The sequence below is a fragment of the Neolamprologus brichardi genome, chromosome 11 (assembly GCF_056152115.1).
Source record: "Neolamprologus brichardi isolate AB-2024 chromosome 11, ASM5615211v1, whole genome shotgun sequence".
Classification (NCBI taxonomy): Eukaryota; Metazoa; Chordata; class Actinopteri; order Cichliformes; family Cichlidae; genus Neolamprologus; species Neolamprologus brichardi.
The window spans coordinates 9,976,215-9,997,741 of NC_142114.1; the positions used below are offsets into that span (position 1 = coordinate 9,976,215).

General features: G+C 42.0%; 1 protein-coding gene across 7 annotated transcripts in view; it reads right to left on the bottom strand.

Moving 5' to 3' along the window:
• The window catches only part of plecb (plectin b), a 59,581-nt gene that overhangs the window by 9,243 nt on the left and 28,811 nt on the right, over positions 1 to 21,527 (bottom strand). For 4 of the 7 annotated variants that reach the window (XM_087848098.1, XM_035909530.2, XM_087848099.1 and 1 more), the window contains 27 exons: positions 20,144 to 20,310; positions 17,041 to 17,156; positions 16,782 to 16,885; positions 15,943 to 16,062; positions 15,073 to 15,168; positions 14,837 to 14,964; positions 13,346 to 13,439; positions 12,982 to 13,136; positions 12,512 to 12,824; positions 12,325 to 12,402; positions 12,043 to 12,204; positions 11,804 to 11,908; positions 11,596 to 11,691; positions 11,368 to 11,493; positions 11,133 to 11,285; positions 10,871 to 11,025; positions 10,630 to 10,756; positions 10,230 to 10,413; positions 10,105 to 10,128; positions 9,117 to 9,274; positions 8,340 to 8,518; positions 8,110 to 8,248; positions 7,570 to 7,926; positions 7,383 to 7,466; positions 7,182 to 7,286; positions 6,932 to 7,030; positions 2,093 to 5,320 (listed from right to left, as the gene is read on the bottom strand). In XM_087848098.1, the coding sequence (XP_087704224.1) occupies positions 2,093 to 5,320; positions 6,932 to 7,030; positions 7,182 to 7,286; positions 7,383 to 7,466; positions 7,570 to 7,926; positions 8,110 to 8,248; positions 8,340 to 8,518; positions 9,117 to 9,274; positions 10,105 to 10,128; positions 10,230 to 10,413; positions 10,630 to 10,756; positions 10,871 to 11,025; positions 11,133 to 11,285; positions 11,368 to 11,493; positions 11,596 to 11,691; positions 11,804 to 11,908; positions 12,043 to 12,204; positions 12,325 to 12,402; positions 12,512 to 12,824; positions 12,982 to 13,136; positions 13,346 to 13,439; positions 14,837 to 14,964; positions 15,073 to 15,168; positions 15,943 to 16,062; positions 16,782 to 16,885; positions 17,041 to 17,156; positions 20,144 to 20,310 (6,852 nt within the window). The remainder of the gene's footprint in view (positions 1 to 2,092; positions 5,321 to 6,931; positions 7,031 to 7,181; positions 7,287 to 7,382; positions 7,467 to 7,569; positions 7,927 to 8,109; positions 8,249 to 8,339; positions 8,519 to 9,116; positions 9,275 to 10,104; positions 10,129 to 10,229; positions 10,414 to 10,629; positions 10,757 to 10,870; positions 11,026 to 11,132; positions 11,286 to 11,367; positions 11,494 to 11,595; positions 11,692 to 11,803; positions 11,909 to 12,042; positions 12,205 to 12,324; positions 12,403 to 12,511; positions 12,825 to 12,981; positions 13,137 to 13,345; positions 13,440 to 14,836; positions 14,965 to 15,072; positions 15,169 to 15,942; positions 16,063 to 16,781; positions 16,886 to 17,040; positions 17,157 to 20,143; positions 20,311 to 21,527) is intronic. The other 3 variants (XM_006794857.3, XM_006794861.3, XM_087848100.1) reach the window with 1 other exon arrangement.

Genomic DNA, 21,527 nt, shown 5'->3' on the forward strand with positions numbered 1-21,527 from the left:
GGAAACAGCATGCCATTTCAGAGCAAAGAGAGGTAGCTACAGGAGATTCAACATGTTTTTGAAAAAATGTTGAATTCTTCTGTTAGAATTTGTTTTTGACATTTTGGAGGTTGAGAGAGCCATATTTATGTCATAACAAATGCGCGAGCATAAAAATTATCCGAGCAAATAATTTCATTGCAAGTAAATTCCTCACATTTAAATTCAGCAACCCACAGACGTAGAACTTAGTAACTGCACCCACAAAAGGTATCATCGTGCGTGTAAGAGTGTCTGCTTTGCACGTGCTTCTACAGTTTTACAGACAACAGTGCAGAGGCTTCAGAACCTTCCTTAGAACCCTCTGGTTTAAAATATTTCTTCAACATTAAAGTAATACAGTGACAGCTGTCGGTGTTTCCACTACTGCACTGCAAACAATAACTGTTGATAATTAACCCTCTGTGGTCGACGGATGTGCCGGCATGTCCAAAACACATGACCAATTTAAGCAACTAATAGCAACAAGATACAGCCACACTGTGTCTCTATTTCAACTTGTGTTGAAAGTGTGGACTTCAACTTATATACCAATTTTTAAATTGTGTTGATAGGGTTAGGGTTGTTGAATCTCCTGTAGCTGCCTCTCTTTGAATTGGCATGCTGTTTCCAGGGAGAAAAATAAGTGTAAACCTGGACTCACACAGCATTATTTTTGTCACATGACTTTACTTGTTGTACAATGTGACTTTCTGATTTGTGCAAAGCTCTCGCATGCAAGACGGCTTCTTTATGCACGCGACTGAGTTCTACTTGACAGGTTGTTAAATTTAAATGTGAGGAATTTAATTGCGCTTGTGAAATAAAATTATTTGGTCTGATTATTTTTTTGCTCACACATTTGTTATAATATAAATATAATTTCATACAAGTGAAGCACAGAATTGCATTATTACATATAACATTGAAATCTCTGTATAACAACTGACCTCTAGAATCTATCCAAATGCTGGCAATGCTCTTTTTTTTTCTCAAAGCTTTGTGATGCTACTTGTACTTATCAAAGTCAGTATTAGATATTCCACTGCCAGTCATAAAACTGACACAGTGCTTCTAAGTTGGGTCACAGTGGCAGCAGGCTAAGCAAAGTATTCCAGAGATACTCGTCAGCGCAGTCGCCCTACGAAGAAAACTCATTTCGCCCCCTTGTATTCGGAACCTTACTCCCTTGGTGATTACCCAGATTTCATGACCATAGGTGAGGGGGCTTTAAAAATATTACAAAAAATACTCCTACTAATTGGAGTAAACAATGTAAACTCATAAAATATACCTGACAAAACTATAATTCCAAAACAATAGATCGGTTTGTTCTTGGTGACTGCTGTTAAAAAAGTAACACAGGATATGGGAAATATGTTTGACAAACTTAATGTGGATTATTAAGCAATCAGTTTGTTATCAAGTTATTATGGTAGATTTTTAAATAGATAAATACAATTATTAGGATATTGGGCTTTTGGTGGTATTAATGACAAAGCGACCAATCTTGCTAACTATAGGGAATTTCTATAGATATTGCAATATCATTATTATTGTGAGGTTTTCTTTTGGGAGGGGGGCTTGAAAAACTATTATTATGACTGGACATACAGGGCTCCATATATTAGGAGAGCTCTATGGAAGATGTACTCTTTGGACAGTGGCAACACAGTATTCACAATGAAGGCTATACTGTCCCTCGAGTTAGTGTAGATCTTCTCTATTTCCCTCTGTTGCTCAAATTGCTGAACAGTTCATCTGGTTTTCGAACTGTATTTATAATAATGTTTTTTTTTTTAATTTTGTCACAAGCTAAGGGATAAATGAGTTTTGAAACTAAAAGAAAAAATGAAGCATGTCAACATTGCATGATACGGCTGGACATTCAGGTTGTTTTCTGCATGAGCACTGTGCACTGTGAAAAAATTAAATCATATTCAGTAAAAAAAATATGGTGATATGATTAGTGTAAGGAAGGAACAGAGGAAACTTTAAGAATGAAGTGAGTTAGCTTTTTGATAGAGTTAACAATGACATAAGCTGCTCTGTTATGCCATTTTTGACACAATACCTCTTTAGACTTATTTTGACGTTCTTCAGCCTCCTTTTTCAGTCTAGCCTTCTCGTTCTCTAGGCCTGCAATAGCTTTGTGTAAATCACCAGCATCTTCTTCGGCTCTGGCCTGGGCTTTACTGAGCTGAGAAACCTGAAGTCTGAGTCTTTCAGCTTCAGCCAAGATCTCCAATTGCTTTTTTCGCTCTACTTCCAGTGACTTCTGATATTCCTCAGTTTCCTCCTCCAGGCGCTGCTCCATTAACTGTTTATCCTCCAGCAGCTTCTGAGCTTGCTCCTGAGCCAAGTCCTTCTGCTTCTGGAGCATTTCTGCTTCAGCCTTGAGTCGAGATGCTTCTTGAATTGCCTGCATTTTCTCTTTGAGCATCTTTTCCGCAAGTGCCCGTTGCTCATTAAGGTCATCTTCTGCAATCTGTCTCAAGCGTGCAGCCTCTTGCGCTTCCACACTAAGCCTAGCAGCGTCCTCTGCAAGCTTTCTCATGTTCTCAGCCTCTTCAGCAAGCAGTTTTTGTGTGCTGTCTTTGTCCTTCTTAATCAGACGCTGATTTTCCTCCTCGATTTTATTTTTCAGTTTGAGCAGTTCCTCCATCTGGACCTTGACTTTGAACAGCTCCTCCTCCACCTGGCCCCTTTGTTTGACGGCATCGTCGACCTCGTCTTTGAGGCGCTGGAGTTCTTCATCTAGGACAGATTTTTGCTTATCAGTTTCATCAAGCTTCAGCTTAACCTTTGTGAGCTCTTGCTCCACTTGGAACTTCTGTTTTAACGTTTGCTCGGCCAGCATTTTGTGCTTTGCCATTTCAGCGTCAGCTTGCTGCTTCTGCATGAGCGCTGAAGCCTCAGCTTGGGCTCGTTTGGCAGCTTCAAATTCAGCTTCCTTCCTCAGTCGCTCGGCGTCTTCCTGAGCCTTGGCTTGGTTTGCGGCTTCTTTCTCAGCGGCTGCTTTCTGCCGTTCTGCCTCCTCTGCTTGCTGACGAAGGAGAGCTGCCTCTCTTTCTGCTTTCTCCTTAGCAGCTTCGGCCTCTTTGGCCAGCTTCTTGGCTTTCTCATACTCTTCCTTGAGCTTCTTCTGTGTGATGCTGTCTTCTATCTGTTGGGCAAGGACGCTTTGAACCTGTTGCTCTGCTGCACTGCATTTGTGGGCTGCCTGTTGGGCCACAACAATCTGTTTTTCAGCTTCTTTGTCAGCCTCATCTTTCTGCTTTCTGGCTTCTTCTGCTTTCTTCCTCAGCCGTTCAAGCTCTTCTAGGGCTACCTTACGCTGCCTGGCGGCCTCTTCCTCTGCAGCAGCAATCTTCTTCACCTTTTCCTCTGCTTCCCTCCTCCTCTTCTCCTCCTCAAGGGCAAGCTTCCTCAGTTTCTCTGCTTCCTCTTCGGCTCTGATCTTGCTTTGTTGGGTTTCGTCTGCAATGTTTTTCAGCTTGTTCAGTTCCAGCTCCAGATCCAGTTTTCCAGATGAGGCCTTTTCAAAGTTGAGTTTAAGAATCCGGATTTCTTCTTCGACAATTCGCCTCTGTTTGAGTGTGTCATCCACTATGGCTTTCTGTCTTTCCATTTCTGCCTCAGAGGATTTTTTGAGTTGCACAATCTTTTCCTCAATCTCTTGCTTGTGCTGGTTGGCCTGGTCTTCAAGAGCTTTCCTCTGGTAAGCCTCATCCTCAGCTTGCCTCCGGAGTCTCTCGTTTTCTGCCTCCTTCTCTTTCAGGGCAATTTCGGCCTCTGTTTTTAAGCGAGTGGCCTCACTGATCGCAGCCAGCTTGTCTTTGAGAATTCTCTCAGCTTCTGCCCTCTGACGAGCTGCCTCTTCCTCAGCAATCTGCCTCTGATGCTTAGCCTCCTCTGAAATGGCTCTAAGCCTGCTTGCCTCCTCAGCAAGGTCCTTCATCTTGGCAGCTTCTGCCTCAAGTAGTTGCTTGCTCTTCTCTGTATTAGACATGGACTCCTTTTCTGCCTTAGTCTTCAGCTGAATGAGGATATCCATTTCACTCCTAACTTTGGCCAGCTCATCTTCTAGCTGCTTCCTTTGTTGCTGAGCTGCAGCGACTTCATTCTTCAGGCGGTAAAGTTCATCTTCAAGGAGGGATCTCTGTTGTTCTGCGTTGTCAAAGTCCGCCCTGAGTCGAATGAGCTCCTGCTCGGCAGTGAGTTTCTGCTGGGCTGTGCTGTCAGCTATCTTCCTCTGCCTCTCGAGTTCTTCTTCAGCCATTTCTTTCTGCTTCAGGGCCGACTCCTCGGCTTTGGCTCTCTTTTTAGCCTCGCGCTCTGCCTCCTCCTTTTGTTTCTCAGCTTCCTCTTGAGCGAGGGTCTTTTTGTGAGCTTCTTCTTCGGCCTGCAACCTCAGACGAAGAGCCTCATTAGCCTTCTGCCTCCATTTCTCGAGCTCTTTTTCAGCCTCTTCTCTGGAATTTTCTGCGTCTTCCTGTTGTTTCTTGAGGCGTTCTGCTTCCTGTTGCAGCTGAAGGACAGCACCATGCTCCTGCTTGAGTGATTCCTCCAACTTTGAGGTCTTTTCCGCGAATGACACGTGCTTGCTCTGGAGTTCAGCTGCAGCACTTTGCTGTGCAGCCTGATGAGCGACCTTGATTTGTTTTTCCTTTTCAATCTCTGCTTGCTTCACTTGTCTTTCAGCCTCCTCGGCCTGCATCCTGAGTTTTTCAAGGTCCTCCAGAGCTTTTTGCTTTTGTTTAGCGGCTTCCTTCTCTGCCTCAGATTTGCGCTTGAGTTCCTCCTCCGCCTGGCGCTTTTTCTGCGTCTCTTCACTTACTTGTTTACGGAGCTTCTCGGCCTCATCTTGGGCAAGCTTTCTGAGTTTTTCTGCTTCAGCCGCTCTATCGCGAAGCTGCTGGAGCTCAGATTCGGCGGTATACTTTTGTTTTTGTGTTGTCTCGAGTTGGATCCTGATGATGCGGATTTCCTCTTCGATCTTAGTCCGGCTGTGAAGCGCTTCATCTACCTGTTGACTTTTGTCCTTGATTTGCTGCTCTGAGAGATTTTTGAGCTCCTGCAGCTCCAGCTGGATGTTGGTCTTTTGCTTCTCTGCATCTACAGCAGCAATTTCTCTCTTGCTTACTTCTTCCTGCATTTTGAGCTTCAGCTCTTGAGCCTCTTTCTCAGCTTTGGCAATAGCCTTCGCGTGAGCTTCAGCTAACTGCTTCTGTTTGTCTAACTCTGCCTGCATCTCGGCCATTTTTTTCCGCTCTTCTGCTTTGAGTTTCTCTGCAGCTTTCTGCATTAGTGGAAGCAAATGGTAAAGAAAGGATTATAATCAAGCATGACAGGTTAAAGGTAATACATCACATTTGACCTGCTCGAAGCAGTGTGAATTAAAATTGTAATTACTGTTGTAATCACAGCCAAAACACACACTGCAACAAGCATCTAAATGTACTGTATTACCCAGGCAATGTTAATGTTAAAATTAGCTTAGTAAAAGATCATTCACTAGTTGCAAATTAGATGCACATTCATTAAAGTCATGTTAAATTCACGATGCAAGTAAAATGATTCAGATGGCAGTGGATCTATTAATGTATGGGAACAAAATATCACTTCACAACACAGCAAGAAAAACATGGCATGCGACTGTAGCTGTAACTGAACTATGTCAATCTGTGCCATAAAATTGGATCAATTAAACTGTTTAAATTAGCACTATAAATGTATTCCCCACACTCATGAATAGAATTTATGGCGAGCTTCTCATGCTCATGTTTCCTGCATTTGAAAGTTTGTGAGAAAACTTAAGTGAGGTTTGTTGAAATAGTTTAATGTTAGAAATCACCACTCTTTTTTTGATCTCATCCCATGCACTGGGGGTTCTTTAAATCACTATTTGTGACAAAATGGAGAAAGCAAAGGCGAAGTCAATGATAAGAGGCTCAAGTCAACCCAGTGTATATTAGGAAGCTCGCTTATGGCTGTGTTAATTTCAAGAAAAGTTGTAAATTTACAGGATGAGCTGTTAGTAAGAATATTAGTGACTTTGAGACAGTATGAATGGCTGCAGTGTTTATATAAAGAATGGAGTGAAAAAAAAATGTCCGATGGAGTTTGACAGAGACAAAGGATGATGAAAGTAATAGGGTCGGTAGGTACCCCGAAAACACTGAATAATTTACCTCTTTAATGCACAGGTTAAGCATTCATCATGGCAAAGCACTGGCAAGCAGTTAAGAGAGGCAAAGAAGGAAACAAAACATCAGGGTTAGAAAATAATGTAACTCTTTAAAGTTGTGTTACTGTGGAAAAAGAAAGAGAGCTGAAGACCATGATAACCAGGTTGAACCTTAGATCAGAACTTTGGGTTTGACCTCGGGAATTAATGTGAAGGAAGAAAAAGGAAGCTTGAAAAGAGTGAAAGAAAGAACCCCTCGTTCTAAATCTATAAATGACACAACACACAGAATGGATGGAAATGGAGAACCTAACACTCCAACTTAACAAATCTACTTTCATACTGCATTCACGTGGGTGAATGAGCTTTATGCACTGTTTGTTTTCTGGTATTTTTAATAACCTTAAATACCATTTTAACTAATCCCTATTAGATATTAGCCTTACGTGTGTATTTCACTGGAAAAAATATCAGCTACAGCAGGCCAATGTTTCACGCATAACCAGTGTAAAGAATCTATTTGTCACCTGTACATTAAATATAATGTATATATGAGTTTGTGTGTGCATAAAACACACAAAGAAACGTGCGTGCTTGCATGCCTGTGGTTCAGTGACTGGCAATTTCTCATCTGTGTTGGTTAGATGTCAGTTTGATTGGTTTGTTAGGTTAATGTTAGATAGAATTTAGTTTGTTTGGGATCCTCGGCCAGTTGTCACGCACCTCCTCGTCATCCAGGCGGCGCTGCGTGTCTGTGATGAACTTGATGTACTGACTAGTCAGAGTCATCAGTTCGCTGTACCGGGTCCTCAGTGTTACATACTGATACAGGAGAGAAAAATTGACATTTAGAAATGCAACAGCTTCAGGAATATTGTTTTCACAGGGTCAGTGGTTAGTGGTAGAGTTAACCTTCAATTAAAAAAAAATATTACCTTTTTTCTGTAATGATTTCCAGTACTCATAAACTCACCTCCTGAATAATGTTGTCAGAAGCTGAATCCAGTTTGGTTTTCTTGAGGGGTGAGACAAGAGGTTCCACCTGAGCTTTGTAGGCAACCAGTTGGAGTTCATAGTCCTATTAGCATGAAAAACATTACAGGTTATTTCAGTAAATGCTCTAAACTGCAAGATTTATCAAAAACTATGCAGAATAGTGTTATTTCAGGCTCACCTTGATAGTATCAATGTATGCTTTAGCGTATTTTTGACACTCATCAACTTTGTCTTTGTTCTGTTCGATCTCCTCCAGCAGTTTCTGTGTTGAAAGGAAAGAAAAGGGTTCAAATAAAAGTTAATCTCAGCAGTTTCACATGAAAATAAAGCAAATAATGGTGCTAACATTAGCTCGTTGAACATACTTTCTCCTGGGCAAGTTGCTCCTTCAGCGTTTTGCTGTCGGTGATAGGCACAGCCTGAATCTTCTCCTGCCTTTGCTTAGCATCGGCAATCCAGCGGATTAGCCAATCATAGCTCTCACGATAGTAACCGAGCTGGCGGCCGAGCTGCTCTAGCTCTCTCTGGCGAAGGTCGATCTGGGTGAACACGGCCTTCCAACGATCCTGGAGGCTGGACAGCTGCTGGTGGAAGTGGTCGAGCTCGACGTCGCGCTCGCTGTGCACACGAGCCATCTTGTTGCTCACGGCAGAGGCTTTTTTCAGCTCTTCTTCCAGGGAATCAAACACTGGCTGTTCACCCTCAGCTTCAGTGCGCATCTTCTGCAAGTTTCGTACAAAGAAGACCAATAAACAGTCTGTAAATACATCAGAACTGAGCAAACCTACTATTAAAAGTGTGACTTCTATTTCTTACACAGAATCAATTGAGAATGGTTCTTTGTAACATAAGTAAGATTTCTGTAAAAAGAGACTTGGCAAGAAAATAAGTTATGTATTGTTTACCTTAAGCTTTGCTCTGTAAGTCTCTACTTCCTTGACATCACTGGGCACAGTGTGAACTTCACGCAGACAGTCCTCATACTGCTTGAGAACGCCCTCAGCACCCTGCGTGTTGCGGATGACCATTTCCACAGTCTTTAGCCTGAGACAAGAAGCAATAAATTAATTAAGGAGATCTAAGTGCACTAGAAAACAGCACATTTTCTCTTTGCAGTCAGTTTTTAGGGACTTACTTCTCAAGATAAACAGAGGAAAGAATGTGGGCATGATCCATCTTCTGTACAGTGAGGTCGAGCTCTGACCGCAGCACAGGAGCTGAGGCAGAAGGCTGAGGGGAGGCCAAGACTTCTTGTGTCTTAACAGACACCTTATCAAGGTCCTTCTTAAGGCTGTCAAGTTCTCCCTGAACTTTCTGTATAACAGAGAAGACAAGCATGAAGAACAAAGAAAAACCCAAACAAATCCAAGCCAGCCGACTATGAACAACTGAAAGAAAAAAAGAAACATATAAAATTTAAATTAAGCTAAGCTCAAGGAGAGCAGGAACCAGAGGCACATGCGAGAAGTTTCCCTTCTAAGTTTTCTGCCATCGTTAACAATTTAACCCCATTTTTATGTGTCCAAACTCAAATAACTCAAAACTTTTATTTTTGCACCAAGCCCTAAGCTGAACTTCACCTACTAGCAGGGCTGTACAGTTGCTGGATTGACGCCAGCATCCCAGCTCTCATTGAATTACATATAAGCTGTTAAGTACTTAAATTGATTTTAATTCTCTGCTGTGTTTCCACATTTTAAACCTGCTGCAACGATTCATTAATTCAACCCCCACTCCATTCTTCTGCATGGACTCTGGTTCAGTTAGCTACTTTTGCTTCTCATCAATAACACATTTAGTCAACTATCCAACAAACCTATCGGTCTTTTAACCACAGCACAGCTATTGTTGGTTTCATTTAATGCCTCATTGCCATTTCTGCACAGAACACATTTAAATTTGAGCTCTGTACCTTCTGCTCTGTGGTCTTCTGGATACACTCTTTGAGAGGCTCTTTTTCCACAGGTTTGCGAATGCGTGCCACAGTACCAGCCTCGCAGTCCTCTATACGCAGACGCAGGTCCTTCAGCTCAGAGATGTAGTTCTTACACAGAGTCTCATTCTGTTGACCTGTGAACACATTTGTATTAGTTTAGAATCGCAGGAATAGAAAGATCATCCAAAAAGGCTATATTTGAATTTCCCAACTCTGGGACTAATAAAGACTATCTTATCTTTTACAGTAATATCCAGTACATAGAAGGACGTAGAAGTTTGCTGTCAATTTTAAAATACATTGCTAAATATAAAGTTTTACATTAAAAAAACAGTGTTCACAAGTGTTCAATGTGTCCCTCTCTGGATGCACAGCATACGTCCATCCGATAGTCAAACTCATCCCATACTTTTGCAAGAATGTCGAGTCGCAAAAGTCACTGCTGTTGTTACGCTACCTACCAGCAACAAAGTGAAACTCCCGAATCCGAATTTCTAACAGTACGCGTTTGGATCATTACCCGTGAATGGCTGTGAAATTAAAGCACTCTGAAATTGAACTATTCTTGTTAGTATGAAACATTCAATTCACTTTTAATATGACACATCCTAAGATGTCATGTCCACAAATAGATAATGCTGTCCATTGTTGCGGTGTAATGTTTTTGATCACCTGTGTCACACCTTCCATGCAGTTCTTCATATATGATGTGTAAAATACACGCAGCTCCAGCTATATCTATAGCATACAAAACATATGCACTACCCAAGTACCTAAAATCAGAACACATATTCTACTTGGTGCAGAGCTGCCACAAAAAAATGCATATTGAAAATCAAAGCAACATGCACTCACACATGACTAAAGACAAACACGTGTTTTGGGACATTCCATCAAAGGCTGGAAGGCGTGTACACATATTAGTTTGGTGAGCAGTAGTTTGTGCTTGCTTTAAGTCACTCACCTTTAACCCTAACAACCATTATTCCTGAAAGGTGAATTGACAGTTATATACTGTTCAGTTGCTACACACTTGACCTCGGTAAAACTATGAATCATTAAAATCAGTTTGTTAAAATCAGATCTCACCTTTCTCCATGGAGCGAAGCAGGTTGTCGAAATGCTGGGTGGACTTGGTGTAGTCGTCCTCGACCTGCATGCGGTCATCGGGGCCGAAGAGCTGCGAGTCCTGGCTGTCACGCATGAAGTCCTGGTAGTGAAGCTCCAGATTCCGCATGATCAGCCTGTACTCTTCTGGCTTCATGGTCTTTAACTGCACACAATGAAGAGAAGCAGTGGAGGAATTAGGAGACAGGACTTAGCGCAATGTCGTCAAAGCACAAACAAGGCCCCTTTTATCGTCAGCTACACCAAACTTGGTACACACTGAAATGGAATTTACATTTCCAAACGTGGAATGAAACACAATGAAGCTCCCCTCTTTGTCAGCTCTACAAGTTTTAGGTGATACTTTTACTTTAGTACCAACCATTGTGATGTTCCAGGAGTGTATCTGTGTGAAGTCTCTCATCAGGTACTGCCATGACAGTAGACTCTTCATGTTTATATGGAGCATCTGCCACATGGACACCATTCCCTGATGACCTGCATCCAGACTACAGTAGGACAAGATTGTGCATTATGGGGACAAAAGAAAAAACGAATTAAATAATTGACATGATCAAGCCAAGATGTCGTCGTCACTTAGGGAATCAATTTTATAGTCTCACCTGGACACGCCGTCCAAAGCCTCCTTGTTGACAGGAGGTACAATGAAGCAGACAGAAGGCACCATCGCCTCGTGTCCAGAATGGTTCAAGACCTTCCACTTGAAGGGCTGAGAGTTGTTGAGGAGTGCACACTCATCTCCTTTGTGGACAGTGATCTGAAAAGAAGCCAGGATATATTAAAGTAGATGTAGTCTCAGGATCTGTGGCAATCATGATCACAGTGGTGAATGATTAAGCATTTCTACAGTGGAAATAATCCAACCTCCTGCTGTTTGAAGTCACAGACAGCCTGAATGGGCAGTTTGCCTTTGATGGAAGTGGTGGGGTTTCGTGGTTTCAGCTGGATGATTGACCTGGATCTCTTGTTCAGGCCGGCCACCACAGTCTTGAATTCATTCAGCTGTTCTTTCTCCTCCTGTTGAAAAGAAGATTAAACTAGATTACAGTAAAAGAAAGCAGACCCCTATCTTGTACGATGCATTTGAACATGTACATACCGCAGCATCCTGCAGCAGATCCTCTAGGCGTGTGGCTGTTGTAGAGCGATCACAGCTGTATTTCTTTTTCATGTTCTCTTGCATTTTCTTCATCTTGTCCTGAGCCTCTTTAACGTCGGCAAAGAACTATAAAGAAGGAGATCACATGAGGCGGACAATATTCCTGACTATGAATATGAGGGATGATTATCCTGGAGATTTATATTCCTAAATGTCTGTGTTCCATACCTGGTAGTAGGCTGTGTTTTCTTTGAGATGAGCCTCTATACAGCAGCACAGCTGGAGGATCCAGCTCCACTGAGTCTGCAGGGCAGCTGTGAAGGACTGGTAGAGATCAAGAAGATATGACAATGACAGTGCATTAGTTTGGACACATTTAGGTCTATATTCTGCATGCAGATGTCTTCTGCTCAGCTGGATTAACTACTGAAATTACCTCAACGGTCTTCTTGCCAGGATGTCCATCCCTGACAAGTCTGTCTCCCAAAGTCTGGATGTCATTGACCTTCTTCTCCCTCAGCTCCAGCTCTCGCATGAGACCCTAAAGAATTGAACAGATGTAGTTGAAAATCTGCTTATTTGTTGAACATCTGTCAGTGAATCTACAGGGCAGGATTAGGGGATAAAAATAAGCAACTGTGAAATTTTAGATTTGGTTCCACTTCTTAAACGCACCGAGTAATTGTCTTTCTTAGCTGTCATGTTAGTGTTCCTGTCACTCCAGTCAAAGTTGACCTCTTCCTCTTCTTTGTCATTCAACCACATCAGCTCTTTAGTAGCAGCGCTGACAAAGGCATGCAGTGATTCCAGATTTCTTAGGCGGAACTTGGAAGAGTTCTGAAAAAAAGAAGAAGGAATATTTACAGCTGATTAAAAATCCAGAGCTTCTATTTATAGCTTCAACCTTTTTGTGCTGAGTGATTAAAATCTGAAATCAGATTATTTATGAATATTTACCAGTAGTTTGCCATACTGAAGGTCCAGTTTTCCCAGGTATTCTCTGTATGTGCCCTTGCTGACAGGAGATAATTGGGTCTATTGTATATGAAAACCACAAAATGACATTATTAGGAAATAGGGAACCTCTTTTATACATATTTAAAATCCGTATGTAGACTTTTTAGTGGTCCGATAGAAACACTACCTCATCAGCCTTAGCCCGTTCGATTTTGGATTTGAAGTCCTCCACGGTCTGATGCAAGCCTCTGTGGCTGCCCAGCTGGGACTCCATCGAAGGCAGATCAGATCCCCACTCTGCGTTATCGATGCGGCGCTGGTTCTCCTCCACCCAGGCCAAGAGATCTTGAACATAACGCAAGGTTACGTCATCCAACTCGGGCCGTCCCTTCTGCTGGACGCTCTGGGTAATTGGGGCCTGGGCAGTAGTCACGGCAGACTTCAGACGAAGATTGTAGTCAGTGCGCAAATTCACCAAGCGCTCATGGAGGCGGTAAACTCTATCAATGAAAAATGAAAACACACACACACACACACACACACACACACACACACACAGTACAGTACAGACAGACAGCAGTTAGTTGACAATGCCCTTGCTTTTTCAGCTTTCTATTTTGAAAGTTCACTTAAATTCAGCATACACACAGCACTCACCTGCGGTACATCTGTTCAGCCTGAGGGTGGCGCCCATCCTTGAGTACCTGCACGTCATTGAAGAGCAGGCGAATGACATTGTCTGCCTTGTCCAGCTCCCTCTCCACCTCTGCTGCGTGCTGAGCTGGTTTCCCTGCGTTCAGCAGACGGATATCCTGGAGGAAAGGAAGCCAATTAAAGTATTAATCTTAGCCTTGTTCTTAGTTGGTCACGCACATCAGGATACAAAAAATGCTAATGACAGTGACTGGAAAATGCATTCCTGCGATTTTTTTCTTTATCTTTGTGCACTATTCACTCGGTTTCTGGATTTCATGTCAGTTTGTCAACTCATACTGCAGTAACACATAGCAGTTTAACTCACCGTTTGCAGCAGGGTCTCCAGGTGGGCAAGCTGGTCATCACACATTCCTGACTCCTTCTGGACTTTACCACAAATCCTCTGAAGTCTCTCGAGTCTGGATATGATCAGAGCAATCAAATTAAATCAAGAGGAAAATGGATCAACTGTCCTCCCAAATTTTTAATAGCTAAACGCCCATCGTGTAACACAAGCCAGAGCTCACAACAAAACCTTCACAACACTTACGGGACCCTGCGTTGCAGCAGATACTCCAGTTTGTGAGGGTCAGTCACAAAAGCCATATCGCATTTCTTCTCAACAGATTTCAATTCAAGCTATGAAAAAGTTGGCTCTTCTTGGCTCTCACACGCCCATTACTTTGCCACGTACGCACCCATAGGGGGACAAAAATGCCTTTCTTACAAAGAAGTCCGGTCAGTCCATTCAGTCATTCCACATCCCAGAGAACTCCATAAACAAGGCTGCGAGACTGCAACATGACGGAACTGTCTTGTGACAAGAAGCCATCCCATTTTGTCCCAAGCATGACACAACGCTTTTCTAAGTACACAAAAATGTACAATTTTCTCATACCTAATTATGTCTTGATGTGCATCCAGTTATGGGGAACACAACCCTTTTATCTCATTATAGAGCAACCCACAAATGCAGAAAAATACTCTTAGAATGATTTAGCTACCAGAAAAGAACAAATGTGCTAAATAATTTGGCTACCCGAGAGGGGAAAATAAAGGTAATTATTTATTTAACCATTCAAATATTAATAGATAATGAATAAAATGCAACTGGATATTATTTTGCCATTCCCCAATGAACATAACTGGCTAATTTAATAAAGCTAAAGACAGGCAACAGGCTCGCTGCCTTTTGTCAATTATCATAAAATGCCTTTGATAAACGGTGTCTTTGTGTTTTAAATTGATTTAGTTTACTAGCCTTTGATCATTTGCCTACTCGTGGTGGTCAGAGGGCCCGGTGGCGCCTGTGTCCAGCAGCCTCGCCTCTGTCAGTGCGCCCCAGGGCAGCTGTGGCTACAATGTAGCTTGCCATCACCAGTGTGTGAATGCGTGTGTGAATGGGTGAATGACTGAATATAGTGTAAAGCGCTTTGGGGTCCTTAAGGACTAGAAAAGCGCTATACAAATGCAGGCCATTTACCATTTACCATCTGTTGATTCCAGTTGAAAATATGTCCCTTACCAGGATTTCATGTTAGCTTAGCTCTTTTCCCAAAGTTAACTATGAAGAGTTAAATTTTTTTCTTTATTGTTTTTGGAAAAACAAATGCGTATCATGTGTTTTATTTATAACTTGGTATATTTGTGCATTATTCCCAGTAAGGTTGACAATTATATCACCACCTTTTTATTAAATATGGCTCTCAAGGGATTTTTCTGTTGCAGTTTGTTGTTAGCACAGCAGTCCTTGCTAAAGAAAAACTGATGCAAACTGATCACAATCATCATATATGTCTTATAAATCCGTCCCAACCTCTCAAACTCTATCCTGAGGAGTCGTTCTCTCTCAAGAATGGCCACGTGGAGTCGACCCCACTCCTTCTCCACATCAATGGGATGGTAGCCTGGAGGGACCTTGACCTGACCAGCATGCACTGCACTCTGTATATGGAAGTAGAAAGCATTTAGTTGTTAAGCGTTGGTATAACAGTGCTGAAAAAACAGAACAGAATTCAACTTATTAAATTAAATGATTGTTGGTTAACTTGCCTCAAAGGACTGGTAGATGTGCTTAGAGCGACTCTTATCAGTCTCTTTCACTGGCAGCTCTGTCTCTTTGAACTTCAAGAACTGGCGCCAAAGAAGCTTAAGGGGAAAAAAAGAAACACAAAGAAATTGTTTATTGTTAAATTAGATTTCCCTTTATTCATTCTAATAATTTTATAGACCTCAAATTATCTATAAAAGTTCCTGGTATTTTTTTAAAATCAGAATTGTCAGATGGTAAAAACCTTAATTATATGAGTATGAATACAATAAAGTAACACATCCTGTGACAGTTCTGTGACCAGCAGTGGGGTGAAACAGTATTTACACATTCCTGTGACCACAATAAACTCATTTAGCCTCGTACATTTTTCTGCCCCAAAGTGTCTAAATGAATTTGATTAAGTATATTCAAAAAGAACACCCTAGCCTGCTACTTTTAATACAAATATTCTACTAATACAGACCTTCAAAGAAATGTAGAAAAATACTAAAGTCACGCTATGCTTTTGTAAAGGGAGTGCTGACAGGGAGTGGTGATTCTCCCGAGGATTAACTTAAGCATTATCTGCCTTATGGCTGTCTTTTCTCAGCTCCAGCACTGCCCCACCTTCAGTACAACAATGCTTGTGGGTATAGTCGTCTCTATCTGCCTACAGCCAGACATTATGTAAGCATGTCCTTTGATCCAATAATGGATGGCTGCAAACGTATTCCCATTTTTGACACAGGTGCTATGTTTTAATTGTTTCTTAAGAACATAATGAGAACTTATCGGTGTGTCTTTCGATATTGCTCAACTGCAAACATGCCTGTAACAAAATCCCTGGCCTAGAGACAAAATAAGCGCATATCCTTAGCATATCGTCTCACCTCTATCTCCTCGTAGCTGGCAGGAAACTTCCTCTCTTCGAAGATCATGACATGGTGACGGATCCACTGTTGCAGAACAGTCACCAGCTCGTAGTACTCCTGCCAGCGAAGCTCCAGCTCCTGCAGCCAGCACAGCAGAAAAGATAGCTGCAAGTTTAACAACAAGAAACAGGAGGGCTCTTCTCCTGCATCTCCATTTTAGTTCACTCACACACAACCCTAAACTCAATTAGGTAGCAACAATCCAGGTCTTATGCGAGTAGACAAAGAAGCAGAGGCTAGAGGAGAGGTTGTTAAAGTGTGGACTGCTCAAGGAGGAAAGTGGGAGAAATAATAAGTGGGGCCAGACAGAGAGGAGCATGGTTTTTTTTAGCGTTTTTCAGATTTCATGTACGTGGGGTCATAGCCACGCCTGTGAAGACAGTAATGTGAAAAGAAAAAGTCCTCAGATGTATTCAATATTCACTATAACACAGCTCAACTTTAAACTCTGGATACTGAATCAAGTAAACGAGTTTGTGCGTGTGCGGAAGCTACATGTTTTTCTATAAACAGACAATGGGTGACAATAAATGTTCAAATCCTCACTGTCTTGGTAGCTGTAAACACCACAGGTTGTTCATTTGCTGTGATACTTACTTTCACAAGACTTCAATTTGTCTTTGAAGCATTCACAGGATAGGAATAAAACTGACAACAAAAGCTAAGTTTAGGCACAGTCACAAGCTTCTTCAGTCCTGATTAAATCTGATAGAGCATTCCTTTAGATCAAATTAAAGTGCGCATTCATGTTGCGAAGCTTTATTTTTTTTATTTCACTGTCTCCATGTTTTCCTTACGTTGGCTCTCATGCCGTCGTGTACATCAGTGCGCGGCATGGCATCATACAGGGAGGACACGTAAGTGATGATGGATTTCTCGTCTGGGTGTGGGACATCAACATCTGAAAGGATATGGTAAATTTATGTGATGTAAAATAGTCACCAGCAGTTTGTGAGTAACAGAATTACTTCAGCTGAAATCGGTCGTAAAAAAAAAAAAAAAAAAAAAAAAAAAAGTTGTCTGTGTCTGTTTGAACACATTTTTGAACACTTTTACCTTCAGGGTCCAGCAGGCGGGTCACACCCAAATCTTTCTCAGCCACACTGAAGGCTTGTTCTAGATTCTCCAGGTTGGTCTGTTGATACACTTTGCCCATGTTGATGAGTCTGGGACTACGGAACACAAAAATGCAACTGATTACCCACAAGGCCACAAGACCCACGAGTCCGATGTTCAGAATAACTCCCAATAACATTTGATTCTATATCCTAACATCTAATAACATCAGACTTCTCAAAAGCACTGAGAAGTCCCCAGTGGGTAAGTAGGATGTTGTCTTCAAAACAGCTGCATTTGAAAGGACTAGAAACGCTTCCAGCTTGGCACACATATAAATTGACACCACCAATGCCTCAACTCAGAGGAAAATGATAAGAAGATAAATATCACACCTGAATGCATTTGCAGAATTAATGCAGTCTCTGCCAGCACGTTTCATAAACATGTACCCAATACAGCATATTAGCAGTAGAACCTCTTAGACCAGGGGTGTCAAACATAAAGCCCGGGGGCCAGAATCGGCCTAGCAAAGACTCCAGTCTGGCCCACTGGACAACTTTAGAAAATGTTAAGTGGGGCATGGATTCCACAGTAAACATATTAATGTGAATGAATAAAAACTTTATATTTGATAGTAAAAGCACAGTCAGAGCAATGAACTACCAGAATATTTTCTGTAGTTTTACACATTTATCATGTAGTTTCACTGGTCCGGCCCACGTTGGACCAATGTGGGCTATGTGTGGTCCACGGTGTAAAATGAGTTTAGCGCCCCTGTCTTAGACCCTCTGCCTGTGGCTGAATGCTGTAGGAGAACCCGCCCGCCTGTTCAGTTTCTGACAGAGCTGCATGAGCACCTGCCTTTTTGTCCTCAGGGTGTTTGACGCTTTCTGGCAGATGTCAGAGCATCTATAGGTGGAATGCAATTTACAGAGCAGCTAACATAATCAAAGCTGACACAAGTTAGGCTGGCAACCAGCCGCAGCTTGACTCCTACAAGAGGCAAAAGTTCAAATTTCCAGAGTGCAGAGCAGGATGATTGAATGCCTCGCCTTATCTCCTTATCTATCATGCACGCAATCTCCATTACAAAATTTTCAATCGGCAGTTTTAAAGACATTTCCAAATCTACAAATTCAAACGTGCAAGCAAAAGAGAGTATATGCAGATACATACAAATCTCTCATCGTTAGAGTGGAATGGTCCCCATTGTATCTGTACACAGGAGAAGACTCTGCATGACGGATTTCTCGAAGAGAGTATTGTTTTATTGGCGTTGTTGGACTGCTCATGCTCTGACCCCCTCTTCCGTGAAAGCTTCGGGACCTCAATCCGTGCCCCAATTCTTCGCTGCTTGAGCGGGCCCCTGAGCTATTAGAGCCCCGTCCTGAGTCCCAGGAAGATCCCTCTGATGGGATATCCTCACACAACATGACCACCCTGTTGTCCACATCGCTGACACTTTCTGACAAGTTCCTGATGAAGCCCAGGCTTCCCTTCTTCTTTTTAGACTTCTTCCTTACACTGAGCATTTTAACATCAACAAGAAGGTCCAAAAGCTGTATCGACTGTACTTAACAGGTGCCTTAATTTGAGCAAATCTTTTTTAAGGCTTGCCCATTGCATGTAAATGCATCCTGGCATTGTCTCAGGTGTCCATCATCTTCAGAGGATCTGCTTAATCCTTCAGCTGTGATCCCTGCTCCCTGAATTCTTTGCCCTGAAACCTAACTTCAGCTGCGTCTCTGCAAATCCACGCTGGAAACCATCACACATGTGCAGTAAACCTGGAAAATCTTGAATTCGCCGGATGAATGACAGTTCGACAGTAGATTACCCTGAGTTATGCCTCAGCACCAAGTAACGTTACACTTTTCATGTAGCAGACACAGAGTGCTACAGTTACGCCCACACACCACACCCCTGACCTTCATGAAAGGCAGCAATGAGCCAGCCTCAGCAGCCTCCTACAAAAAGAAAAAAAACAAAACAGTGCAGGTACGAGCTGAAGTTCAAGAAAACTTGCCCCTGCAAGAGTCTTTTTTCTTTTCTTTTCTAATAATGGATCTAAAGAAATACACCTCTGTCTTATGAAATGTAGCTTTTGTCCCATTTGTACTCTGGACTTATGTATGAATACCGTCATTTTAGAACCAACAAAAAACTTCACTTCATTTGCGGATATCCTGAGAAATGCACGCATGTTCAATTCCCAGGATAATAACACACAAAGCAACCACTAATTCTACTAAGAAGACCCACAACAGATTTGTGGGATGTAGCATATTTATGCTTCAACAAAAAGAGCTTTGGATTTAGCTTTTCAAACTTAGGTTCCCAACAATTTAACAAGCCAGCTGCATTTAACGCAGGAATTACCATCTTATAACGCAGCCAAAGGAGGCACAGAGTTACTCGGGGCCAACACCTACCAGAGGTATTCTAAGCCTTAAGGCTTGAAATCTGCATGAAGACTCTTTATTGAAGCAGCATGAGCATGTGCACAGTCAGGTGCGGAGAAGTATCTATAAGAGGCATTTTTCAAGGGAGATCGCGGCAAAAATAGTCCAACTGTATCACTGAGTTCAAACAAAGTAAATACGTTTGCAGCTATGCACAGTATGTTAAGGCTCTGTAAGGAAGGAGCTATATGCTGTGACTTATCGTCTCTTAGTTAAAATAAATCAGCCATACTAGCTTTTAACAGCCACTTGTGCTTATCATGTCTAAAAAAATGCTTTCTGTCAATGCTGAGGCCGAGTTTAATTACAGTGCAGGCTTAAACTGGCACTACAAAGTGTAATTTGACATCTGAAAGCGTTCCAACGTCGCTCCAGTGCACTTTATACTGAGTAAAACTTATGGATGGTTGTGTGTCATGACAAGACCGTGCAAAAAAGCCATGAGAAAGTGCTCCATTCTGGAGACAATGCTATTATGTCAGTCTTAAATATGTTTTGTTATGTTGGCAGTGCAGGCTTGGAACAGGGTCGGTACAGGGACCTGCAGCGGGCTTTTCAGTTTGTTCTATGTAATATTAGCATATTTGTTGCTATTGGCGTTGGGATTATTTTCCTTTAAAAAAACTGTGCACACTCACTAGTGCTTGTGTATGACAGCATTGAAGAGTTTGCCATCCCTCCAGCTGGTGGTGAAGTTGTCACAGCGGATGCCCTGGTAGCCATCTGTCATCCTCTGAGACCAGAGCAGCAGCTTCTCCTTGGCCGTCATGTCTTCTGACTGGCCGTTGACCTGAATATCTGAGATCTGTAACAGTTTCATGCAAAAGAGCGTTAACACTTGTGGAAGACAGAGAGGATTTGTGGCTAATGCAAGGAATGTGGAAGAAATCCATCATTAGTGGAAACCCAAAAGATGCAGTTTAAAGTGGACCTATTATGCTTTTCTTAAATATAGCTGTTTTCGAGAGGCAGCCAATCAGAAGAAAGCTGGTTTAAAAGAAACTTTTAGTGGAATTCAAGTTAAAAAATGGAACTGAAAATAGTCACAATAGGTCCAGTTTAAACAGAATTACTCAACACCGCCTTAATTGACACCTTAGTCATTTCACCTTTAATATCTTTCATGGCTGAGAACAGAGTGTCTGTGTTTCACAGGATGTAGTCGAGTTTTGCCTGACAGATTGCTGGAAAACACCACTGTGTCTGTGGCATCTGGATAACGTTTCATTTGGGGATTTTGATGGTAGGAAAGATGAGTCATAGCAGTCTTGGTTTTTCTCTTTTTTCCCATTTAACTGAGGGTAAATAAAGTGTAAATGGGCAAGCTAAACTCAGATTATTCTCTTCTAATAGCTCTTTTCTACAGATGCGATAACACTTTGAATATTCAATTCAGTAAAAAAAAATAAATAAATAAAAAAATAAAAAGTATAAAGCCATCATTACTTCATTACTAAGACTCACCCCATTACTGTATCTCGAGACTGGCAATTAAATCTGCAATTAAAATCATCCTCCAAAGATTTCTTGGATCAAACTATCTTCTTTCCTTTGTGATCAAGTTAATTTAGGATAATCGGATCAGATTTGTGGGGAGTAGTACTTCCCTTTTAGTCTGGAGCCTTTATGACTCATCAGCAGCCACAGCCCAGCTCTCTTATTTTGCCTCTATTGTATAAACGTATAAAGACTCTGGGAACGCAGTGTGTATCTAGAGGGCACAATACTATCTTTACCAGAATGCCATAATCAAACCACGCCACTCTCACCTTTTTTTCCCCTCTCTGCTTCAGCTTTCTGCAATCAAAACCTCAACCATTTTTCTATGGCTGAGGGTGAGGCCGTGACTATTAGGCTATCACCCAGGGATTTCTGCCTGGCAGCTTTTGGCATACACAGGAAAGGCAGAAAGAAAGGCCTGGAGAGCATGTGGTAGGGCGTGGAGGATGCCATCAAGCATGTGCACTCCAACCTGACACGCCCTCCCCCCTGGGAGTCAGGGAGAGAGTGACTCACACTAAC